The following is an 11,178-nucleotide window of genomic DNA, read 5'->3' as shown; positions in this document are numbered from 1 at the left end:
AGATTCTGTTCTCAGTTCTCTGCTCTCTGAACTCCCACCCCATTCCTATAGTTGTAACCTTTATGTGGCTGATCACCACATAAGTATTTATCTCTTGACTACTCTCCTGAACTCCAGACCCTCATTTTCAAGTACCATTAACATTTATAAAAATTGAGGTCTTGCTGACATATAACACTGTACTAGTTTTAGCTGCATAACATAATGATTTTATATATGTATATATTGAGAAGTGATTACCACGATGAGTTTAGTTAACATCCATCACCACACGTAATTACAAATATTTTTTTTCTTGTGATGAGAACTCTTTTATGATCTACTCTCTGTAGCAACTTTCAAATATAGAATACAGTGTGGTTAACTATTGCCACTCTCCCCTGTTGTCTCAGTGGAGACACGAACTCAAAACATCCACAATCTTTCTCTCCAAATACACTTCTAAGCTTGGTCTTCCTGTCTTTATTAATGTCATTACTTGGGTCAAATATCAAAGTCATCTTGGGGTTTTTATTCTTATATATTTATTTATTTCAGTAAAAATTATGTATATATTTAAGGTGTACAACACGTTTTGTTATATATAGAGAAATGATTATTATAGTCTAACATATCCATCTCACGGTTACCATTTGTGTGTGTGTGTGGTCGAGAGCACCTGCAATCTACTTTTACAAATTCCCAGGAAACAGTACAGAATTATTAACTGTAGCCCTCACACTGTACATTAGATCTAGATTAGCGTCGCCTTTGACAAGCCCACTTCCTTCCCCTGGAGTCAGTCGGCAGGTCCAGTCCATTCTGCTGCCCCAGGGGCCTGGCAGCCATTCCTCCCTCTTCGTTCTGACTGTGTTTCCCAGCTCAGGTCCTCACTTTACCTCTCTGATGGACAGTGGAACAGTGCCTTGCCTGGTCTGCCTGCTTCAATGGCTTCAAACCCCTGCCTCTTGAGCACTAACTAACACTCTTCCTCCATCTGGTTGGACTGATCATGACATACAGCAGAGCATCGCCAGGGTCCCTCTGGTGCCTATGGAATAGTTGCATCTCCTTGAGCAGACACCTGGTTCCTGCATGTTCTGGGCCCACCCTAACCTCCCTTTGCTCCACTCATACCTCTTCGTGGTCCCTATAAGTTTTGCGATTTCTCACCCACGTGCCTTAGTAATGCCCTTCTCTCGGCCCTGGATGTCCAATTTCTACTCATCTTTCAAGGCCTAGATCATGGGCTGCGTCCCCTGTGAACTCTGTCCTCATTTCCCCCGCTAGAAGTCCCCTTGACCTGCCACAAAACTCAGACAAACTCCTCTATGGCACTCACCACTTCTTGCCTTGAATTCTAGTTACTGTTACACACTCTTCTCACACTCCTCGATCTCAAGGTTCTTGGACCAAGATGTTCTAGTGCACCCCAGCACCTAGTAGGGTGCTTTGCACTTAGTGAAGCTTTATACATTTTACTGGATGATTTCTCAAGCACCCCAGTCCTTCCTGCCTCCCGAGCCTTCACCTGCTTCTTTCAACCACTACTTAACTACTTAAAAGTCAGTTCCCTGTCAAACCAAACATCTGAGGTGCCCAGCATCCGCATGGCATCTGCCACACCCCTTGTGCTGCTGAGGTAGCAATCCCAAGGGCCGCCCTGAGTGTGCGGGGGCCAGGCTTGAGGTAATTTATGAGAGCAGACTGCTGGCTCAAGCTGCAGTGCGGAGCAGTTAAGGCCCTTTTAAAGTGTATTTCATAGCGTCTTAGGGTAGGAAGGAACCCTTGAGATTTCCATCCAACCCCATCATTTTTCAGGAAACAAAACCGAGGTCCCAAGAGCAGAAATGACTTTTCCAAGGTCATAGAGCAAGTTCATGTGAATACACTCATCCTCATATGTGTGTGATGGGGGTGGCGGTGGGGGGAGATGGTACCAGAGGCAGTGGAAGGACAGGGGAGTGGTTAGAAAGTGGCCTGGAGGCACCCATCGGCCAGAGCATCATCTTTAAGAGTTCCCCTGTGGTGATCTTTAACTCTGGGAGCAAGGCACCCTTTCCATGCAACACCCTAACCCCCCTTGTAGCCCGTTCCCTGCCAACTCTCACCTCTCCTGGTGCAAGGTCTCCAGGGCCTTGGGAGCCACACTGAGTGTCTGGACCTCCAAGGTGCTGCTCCGAGACAGCCCCGCAGTCCCTGTCACCTTGACTGTCCTTGGCACATCCACCTGTCCCTCCACTCGGGCATCCAGCATATTCTTAAAGGCAAAGTTCCCAGAGTCTGTTGGATCTGCAGGAGGGAGAAGATGAAAGGGGCTGGGCCGAGAGGCATCAACCCACCATCCCCCACCTCCCTTGAGCACTTCGGGCTAGGTGACACCTCACCACATCTGGGTAGGGGGAGCTTCTGGCCCTCCTCGTGGGCTCATGCCTGGGCCCCCTCCCTCCGTCCCCAGCCCCACGCCTGAGGCTTACTTGAGGGGCAGTTGCCAGGTTCCAGCACATCCAGGAGGGTGTAGTCGGTGCGCAGATACCGGGCACCCCAGAAGAGTGTGCTCTTCCGTTTCCTCAGCACCAGGCAGAAGGGGTGGAAGCGCTTGAAGTCTATGAGGCTGTCCAGGGGTGTCAGATCCCCTCGAGGGTTTAGCTGTCTGGTCAGGGCCCGGGTGACATTTTCAAACATGGTCATTGTCTCTGGGGAGGGGAAGTCAGAGAGTGACAAGTTGGGAGACCAGGCCATGGGAAGGCCCCTGCAGAGAGATGCCTGGATTCTTGGAATGTCAAAGGATTCTTCATTTTATGATGAGGAAGTGAGGCCTCGGGAGCTGAGGCAGCTTGCCCAGAGCCGCTGTCTGGCTAGAGAAGCCAGCCCTGCCCTTTCTCTGTCCAGGACTCTTCTCAACCCACACACATTTTATTCACGACCTTGGAGCCTGGCTGGAGCGTTTCATCAGTGATGGCAGTCAAACTCTTCTCACAAAGCTATGCCTACCTCGTCTTCCCAGAGAAGAGTGACAGCCAGGACCAGGGATGCCAGGGGATGGAGGCAGCCACCACTGGCGCTGAGAGCCTGGGGAGGCGGGTGTCCTGTTTTGGGGGTTGGAGCCGCTTCCCTGTCCCCTTACCTCCCTATGCCCTCCTGGCTCCTGGGTGTGGGAACCACTGCCCTCCAGGGCCTGCCCAGCAGATCCAGGCATTTCACTGCTCTTTGCCTTTGTTCTCCGTCTGCTTACAATACCTCCCTTCCGATCTGGAGCCACTAGCCATCCTTTAAGAGTTAATTCGGGTCACGTCCTCTGTGATCTCTTCCCTCATCCTTTCAGACAGCTAGTGACTCCACCCCATGTCCCAAAGCAGATGTCCTTCTGAAACACCTGCAGCCTCATGTTGTTATGATCTGTTCACCTGACTCTCTGACCTACTCTACTGTGACCTCCCAGAGGGAAGGAAATGGCTGTTAGTCATCGCAGCAGCATCAGCACCAGGCACAGTGCCTGGCACCGACATGGAGCTTGGCGTATGTGTGCAGAAAGAGGGGATGAATGAATGGATGATTGTGGCCCTGGGAGACACAAACTGAGGTGAGAGGCCCTAAAGAATGCGGGGCCTGCAAGAGCCTGAGGTTCCTACTCTTAGGTGTCTGTCTTTGAGGTTCAAGTCCAGGTGCACTGGCTGGGCAGCCAGCTGGCAGAGCCAAATTATCCCCGTGGGTGGAAGAGGCTCTACCAGCTGGCCGGGAATTGCTTCACCTCCCCTGTAGGCCCTTCGGAGAATCATGGAAGCAGGAGGCAGCGCACAGATGTATGGGCTGTTCTGCCAGCCACGTGAGCTCTCCTCCTTCCTAGGAGGGCCAGGATGGGGCAGGCAAACTCCCGGGCCAGCCAGACTTCCCCGGGAGGGGCTCGGATGGCTGCAGTCTCCTCACCAGAGAGGCGCTCACAGGCTCCCTTCGCTCCCCAAGGCCAATCAGGATACCAACCCTCTTGGGCTCTCGGGGAGTCCTCGGCCCTTCTTGACCCACCCTGTTCTTGTCCAGCCCTCAAACAGCCCCTGCCTTCTCCGCTGTCATCAAGCTCTTACCAGCGAGTGGTGCTAGGTCCTGTCGGCAGCTGGGTCCGGGGTGAGGGCCCGGGGCTCACTTGGTCTGTGGGTCGAGAGAGTGACTGTCCCTCACCAGGACAGGCTGCTGCTTTATGTGTCTGTGGAGGGAAGGAGGTAGGCCTGCCCCAGTGACCCCACCTCTTCCGGGAGAACAGCATCAACCTGTTCCACATGTGTCCTGCCCCAGGCAGGTGCCAGCGTGGGTGGGGGGAGCCAAGGCCAAGAGAGAGGTGGCAACTGAAGGTCAGCTTAATGGGCTGAGAGGAGAGGAAAGACAGCACCTTTGGGAGAAAAGCAGTGGAAGTTGTGTGTGTGTGTGTGTGTGTGTGTATGAGAGAGAGAGAGATGAGGGAGGGCATCTCTGTTCTGTCATCATCACGGTCATCAGGAAGCATCTAGGATTGATGATGAGACCTTGGGGGTCTGATAAGTGGATAAGAAATCTGTGTTTACAGATTCCAGCGTAAGCGGAGCAGCTGTAAAGTGACCCTCCATCTTCCTGCAAGTCAGCCTGCCTCTGGCTACCTAACGCCGTTTGTTTTAGGGACATACGCGTATCTACGGCGCTGCTAGAAGCATATGTCTGTAGGCAGAGTCGGTTTTCTGTTTTTCTGTGATCAGCATCTCTGCTCCTCATGCAACACTGTACAGACACACACACACACACACACACACACACACACACACTTACAGGCAGAGGCGTATGGAGGGAGCGGAAAACCCAAAATGTGGCGTCTGCTGTGAGAATTTAGATGTCTCACCATCGGTCACTCAGGTCTTGCTCTTACCTTGAATACCCGCCAGGAAGGAATTTTAAAGGGGAACTTACACACCTGGGGAGGTCTCTAGATGATGCCTACAGGCCAGGCTCCTGGCGCCCTGGGCTGTGTGTCCATGTCTGTGAGCACGGTAACCTGACTGCAACTGGGCATTTGTGCTCTCAGCTGGAGCCTCTCGGCATCACTCACCAAAAATGAAATGCAACCTTGAAAGCCACGAGGAGTAAGTTAGGTCTTTCCTGGAGGTTTTCTTGAGGGGATGGTGGTGAATGGGGAGATTAGACCACATCACGCTCCATAAAACTCCCTAAAAACTTACTTATCCACCTCTGTCCCAAAGTCTCCTTCAATATAGCAGCTCCTCCCAGATCTCTTTTCTCTGTATCTTCCACCAAACAAGCCCCTGCTGGGTCTCTGGTCCCTGACCCCTGTCATTTTGCTCCCCTCCCTCTCCAGGCCCTTCTCTAATACTTCCTCCTTCCGTAGCCCTAACCATGACCTTAACCTCACATCCCTCCCCCGAGGAGAGGCAGGTAGGAGTTTGGACCTGTAGGAAGGCTGTCATTCGGTCCCTTTCACACCTGCACATGTATGTAGAAATGTGTTATGTGTATAATATCCTACCCATCTCTGTTGTTTTCCTGGATTTTCGCTTCTTCCTCTCTGTATCTCTCTTTTTTTAAAAAATTATGCTTTTATTTTAGAGAGAGAGGAATAAAGAGAAAAACATCGATGGGCTGCCTCCAGCACTCCCCCTATTGGGGATCGAGCCCTCAATCCAGGCAAGTGCCCTGGCTGGGAATTGAACCAGTGACCTCTCAGTGCATGGGATGGCGCTCAAGCAACTGAGCCACACCGGTCAGGGCTATATCTCCTGATCAGTGCATTGATGTATATAGTCCTGGGCTGTGCAGTCTCCCATCCTTAGCTCCAGAGTAGGCAGCCCACTCTCAACCCCCTCACCAGCCCACCATTGCCTCAGTCAGACTTTTGGGAATTTTTCCCCCCAGTGTCCACTCTCCTCCCGCTGGCTGCAGGCCAAGATTTCCAGTCCAGCTCATCTTCCAAAGGTCTAGAGAGCAGTGGTTTCAAGAAGCCACACATGTATCTGCTCTCTCTGAGCTAGACCCCAGAGGACCATCTACCCAGCTCTCTCTCCTCTGCCCCAGAAGTTTTGCTCCTTTTCTTTCTCTTGCCCTCATTCATGCTGAACTCTACCAGGCTTGTCCTCATTCTTTTTGTCCTGTCCCCACCCCACCTCTGACACATGGATCCATTCCTCAAATTGCTTAATGGTGTTCCAAGCAGGAGGCTTGAAGGGTTCAAGGCAGAGAGGAAAAAATATGGGCTTGTGGGGTCAGCCAGGTTAAAGGTCTTGGAATAAAAGTATCCATGTCAGGCTTGCCCCTGTGCTGCTGCTCCCACCCATCCAGGTTGCCCTGTCTTTTTATAACACTCCCCTCGCCCCCACCTCCCACCCCGCCCATAGTCTTAGGGCAAGTCCACAGAATCCCTGCAGGGTTTCTGTTCCTAAGATGCTGGTTTATGTTCCAGGGAATCTGGGGACATATTTTAAAAATATATGTTTTATTGATTTTAGAGAGAGACGAAAAGAGAGGGAGAGAGAGGAAGGGAGAGAAAGAGAGAGAAGGAGAGAAACATTGATCTGTTGTCTCCTGTACATCCCCCACTGGGAATCAAGCCCTCAACCCAGGCATGTGCCCTGACGGAAAATTGAACTAGTGACCTTTGGTGCATGGACGTCACTCCAGCAACTGAGCCACACCGCCAGGGCTGGGACATATTTTAAATTGTGCTGGAAGATGTTTAAGTTTGACTAATACGTAAGAACTCTTTAAGTCCATTAAAAGTGACTTACAGAATTGGTGGTGCATGATGCCCATCAGGTGGCAGGCTTGCTCTCTTTCTCCCTCTGGTGGTCAATCAAGGGAGATAATGGTCGATAATCACCCCTGAAGTGCACTCAACGCTTTTGGTTTGGGTGTGGTTGCTAGGCGATGGGGATCCAGTCAGGGAATTGACCTGGGGGGGAGGGGCGGGGGGCGCCCCAGCCAGCCGTTCTCTGGGAACCTGAATGTCTCCCAGAGTGACCCACAGAGTGCTCTGCAGACGCCGCAGAGAGACATCAATGTTGGGACAGGACATTACTCCCTTACCCTTTTTCCTTTTTATTACTGTTGATTTTCTGCTCAGCAAGGGGCCAAAGAGGAAAGAGAGGGGGTAGTCTACTGGAATTCAGGAGGTGGAAGGAACTAATCCTGGCAAGAACAGGAAGAAGCTGGCAGTGATGGGGGAGAAGGTTCAGGAACGTGCCTGTAAGATATGGAGCCCACTTGCAGGATGTGGGATAGGCTGGAGTATTTGGGGGGGAGTTACCCCTCGCACAGACATACTTCTGTATCTTCTCTGAGTTTAAGAAGATGAAATAGCGAGAAAGGAAAACAGGATGGAATGGAGGGGTGACTGTCTGGTGGAGAGGCAGGAAGAATACTCCCCAAGGTCGTTGAATTTTGCATTTCCCATGGGAGGCTGGAAGTTTTGGGGTGCAGACTGCATGTTGTGAGCTCTCCTTCCATGAATGAACTTCTTTTCTGAGCAGAGTAAAACCCCCGTCAGACTCCTTTCTTATCCCTTAAAAAACGTTGAGATTTCTCCCTAAATTGGAGCCCATGACATCTCCAGACTCCTTGCCGAGCAGACACTGTTCAGTGCCTGTGACACTGACTCAGCTCGAAGTTGTGCTGAAGAACTGAAGTGCTAAACGTACCTGTTCAGCTGGAAGCATGTCAAACTCAGCATCAACCCCCAGGATGTCAGCGCCCAGCCCTCCGCTGCCGTCCTCCTGCAGATGCGGCTGGAGCAGGGGCAGGCGCTCCTGTCCAATCCATGGCTTTGCTCCTCGGCTGTGATTGCGAGGCTCTTCTGCTAGGACAACCCCCCCCCCCCCCGCGTCCTTGTTAGAGAGACGGGGTCCCAGATGGAGCTTTTGAAGCTCTGCCTCCAACAGCTCTTGGAGCTGAAGTGCCTCCCCATTCCACCATCTCCCCCAGGCCCGTGCCAAGCTCCACTCTGCTTCCCCTAGCCCTGGGTGGGGATAGCCAGGTGCTGTTGCCTAGTCCCTGAAGGAAGGAGAGGGTGGCACAGCAGTCCCAGAGTGATCACAAGGCATCAGCACCCACATAGAGAGGGGGTCCATCCCCGTGTGTGTCAAGGCTGCGGAGTCCCTCCAGGGCCTGGTCACCTTCAGCTTCTCACCCCAGAAGCCTCTGACCAGCTTGAAGTGGAGACAGGAGCGCACTGCCTCCCCTGGAAGAAATTCTCGTCCAGGGTGGTCTCCATCTGGACAGCAGAGAATAAATGTCACAGGATGCTTTGCATCTGCGGGGGGAGCCGCCAACTTCAGAGGTGTTCTGCAGTAAAAATGTAAATTTCAGCCCCCGCCCCCCATCCTTGACCTCTCTGCCCATTAGTTCTAGAGTTGAGCAGAAATGAGCACGGATTAAGAATCTGGAGACCCGAGTCTCTGGAGAGAGCTCTGCTAGGAGCCTGCAGCGTGGCCCTGGAGAAGTACCTTCTCTCTCTGGGCCAGGAGCGCATCTGGAGGAAGCGGAGCTGGGTGAGCTCCCGCACGCCCTCTAGTGGCCAAACTCAGTTTTACCATCGTTGTCATCCTTCGACCCTCAGAGGCCTCTCTGTCGGTTGGGGAAGGAACCCTTTCTCATGGACGTGGCAAGCAACTGCTGTTGCTCCTTGTTCAGCTCTGCGGTGGGTAAAGAGAAGGAGACAGCAGGAGGGGCAAGGGCATACTCTCCCTCTGGTGGGCAGGGGATTGTAGTGCAGCTCAGGGAGCTGGAACTAACACGTATGTGTGCATGTGTGTGTGTATGTGTGTGTATGTGCGGGGGGGGCAGCAGATTCACTCTTAATACTCCGGGAGAGAAGAGAGAAGGTTCCTTGAAAGATGTCTCCTCTTTCTTTTAGGAAAAATAGATGAGGAGGAGGTGGGCTTGCCCCTCTTGCTTTTTCCTTGGAGGAGGGGACGACGGGGTTTGGACGCTGATTCACTCTGCCTGTAGCTTGGTATGAGAGCCAGCTTCACGAGCATGCAACCTGTCAAGTTGCCCATGGCCCCATGCTTGGTTTAATGTTGAATAATTCTTAGTACTTTTTAAACAAGGAGCCCTGTATTTTCATCTGGCGCTGGGAACCCATAGATTATGTTGCAGGTCCTGCTTGTTACCATTGGGCCTAACCCATTAGCCCCATCAGGGGCTGACCCCATGCCCACTCCTGACTCCCCCACGGAGAGCCCCCGGCAGGGAGCGGACCTATCCAGCCAGCACGAGATCGAGTTTCCTGGAAATCTCCCGCAGCCATTGGAGGACTGAGTCCTCGGCCCCACCCCTCGGACTCCATCAACCACTAGATCTAGGGCCTGACCCACTTGGCAGAGAGATGAGGAGTGATCAGCTAGCTACTCCTGCAGTTAGAGAAAAGGGGCTCCCTGGGAGAGGGGGAGCAGGTCTCCCGGTTCGGAGTGGGGACTCCCTTAGGAAAGGGGTCCAGTCTCTCCCTTAGCCTAAAGAAGACTCCTTGGAGCGGACTGTCGTGCGGACTGCCGTGCGGGCTGAGATGTCACTGGACCAGGTCGGCCACGCCCCATCCAGCCACACCTCGCTCCCGCCCCGCCCCTAGCTCCCTTAGTCCTGTCATCACCACCCGCGCCCCGCCTCCGGCGCTCACTGTCTGTCCCCCATCACTTTAGCCCCGCCCCCGACTTCCCCAACTTCACCCCATGCAATCCCGGTCTGTCCCGCAGCCGCCTAAGTCCCTCCTCTCGCCTCCACAACCCTAAGGTCAACCGGACAGCCTTCTCCTGACCTCTCATCACTCCGCCAGGGCCCCGCCCCCACTGTGTCCTCCAGCCCCGCAGCGTCCAGTCCTTTCCTTAGAGGCCCGCCATTCCCAGGTCAGGCCCTTCAGCGCCAGACACCTCGTGTGCTCCCGGGGGTTGGGGGCCGGCTCAGGCCTGGACTGAGCTTTGAGTATAGGACAGTGGTGACCAGGACCCTCCTCACTCCACCGGCTTGACGTGACTGCACCCAGTGAGCCCCGCACAGAGACCCCTTCTGGGGCTTGGGGTCCTGTGCCCTCCCTCACATACCCCTCCCCAGGGGATCGAGTCTGCAACCCAGGCGTATGCCCTTGACCAGAATCGAACCCAGGACCCTCAGTCCGCAAGCCTACGCCCTATCTGCTGCACCAAACTGGCCAAGGCTGCAATGCTTTTTGTAAATACTTTTAATAACGTCCCTGCCTGCTGTCAGGTTGTGGTTTCTCACTGCTGTTATTCTGACTGCCTGTAATCTACTTTTTGCTGCTTCAGATGTATTGCTTCTAACTTGCTGTAGGCAGGAAACCATAGTCCCAAAGTTATTAGAACTCTATGTAAAGTAAGATTTTTAAAAATTGGTAAAATAAATAGGTTCTGAGTAAGTGTTCCTGTGGACAAAGTACATGGGCCTTCGTCGGTGTTTGCTTTAGGCGACCTTTCTGTGCTCAGGTGGCCCCTGTGCACAGCTTGTCACCCTGGCTGTCATCCCTGATGCACTAACCTGCAGGTCCCCGAGGACGGGCACCATGACTTGCTCATCTTTGTGTCTGCAGTGCCTGCCACATAGTAGGAACTCACTGTATTTCGAATGAATGAGTGGACCTGTGGCGGCGTCTCTTTTGGCAGAGTGGACGCCTTGCTCTGCTTTGCTGCAGTCCTGACTGGGGGCAGCGTCCCCCCTAGGCGGGAGAGGGTCCCAGAGAGATGAGGTAAACCTGTGTCTAGTTGGAACGCCCCTTAGTCTAATGGGGAGGCACAGTCCCTCCCCGTGGGATAAGCCGCCGGAGTTGCTGGCGGTGTTGATGCTGACATCCCTCACTCTGTAGGAGAGCTCGGCGTGGCACCCGCAATGTCTGCGTGTTGAACCCAAGGCAGGAAGGGTGGAGCAGCCGGGTGGGGAGGCTTAGCTGCCTCCTCAGCTCCCTGGCACTCGGTGTGCTCTGTTCACTTCCTCTGGTGGAGAACAACTTTGTAGGTGCTTTAGTCTCTGTGTCTGGGGTATGTCTGGGTCTCATTCGGTTCAAAGCTCCAAAGAGAAAGAAAGCTGTTTACTCCATTAGCGTGGAAGTCCCTGAGAGTTAAGTTCAGGTCGCTGCGGCTCTGACTTAGGGGCTGGGCTCCCTGAGGGCAGTGTCTGCTGCTTTCTCCACTACTTCATAGGGCAGGAAGAAGCTGGTGGTGG

General features: G+C 53.2%; 1 protein-coding gene and 1 long non-coding RNA gene across 3 annotated transcripts in view; one reads left to right on the top strand and one right to left on the bottom strand.

Moving 5' to 3' along the window:
* Nucleotides 1-4,741, bottom strand: part of GSDMA (gasdermin A) — a 12,191-nt gene extending 7,450 nt beyond the window's left edge. Inside the window, exons 1-3 of the mRNA XM_006774314.2 lie at nt 4,062-4,741; nt 2,457-2,675; nt 2,091-2,271 (exon numbers count right to left, since the gene is read on the bottom strand). Coding sequence (XP_006774377.2) covers nt 2,091-2,271; nt 2,457-2,670 — 395 coding nt within the window. The 5' untranslated portion in view covers nt 2,671-2,675; nt 4,062-4,741. The remainder of the gene's footprint in view (nt 1-2,090; nt 2,272-2,456; nt 2,676-4,061) is intronic.
* The window catches only part of LOC102774048, a 21,638-nt gene extending 10,809 nt beyond the window's left edge, over nt 1-10,829 (top strand). Inside the window, exon 3 of one of the 2 annotated variants that reach the window (XR_001515670.1) lies at nt 8,353-10,829. This is a non-coding gene — a long non-coding RNA (uncharacterized LOC102774048). The remainder of the gene's footprint in view (nt 1-8,352) is intronic. The other variant, XR_436221.2, reaches the window with a different exon arrangement.
* Nucleotides 10,830-11,178: the final 349 nt, after the last annotated feature.

Source organism: Myotis davidii, unplaced genomic scaffold, assembly GCF_000327345.1.
Source record: "Myotis davidii unplaced genomic scaffold, ASM32734v1 scaffold327, whole genome shotgun sequence".
NCBI lineage: Eukaryota > Metazoa > Chordata > Mammalia > Chiroptera > Vespertilionidae > Myotis > Myotis davidii.
This window is presented reverse-complemented; position numbering and strand designations above follow the sequence as displayed.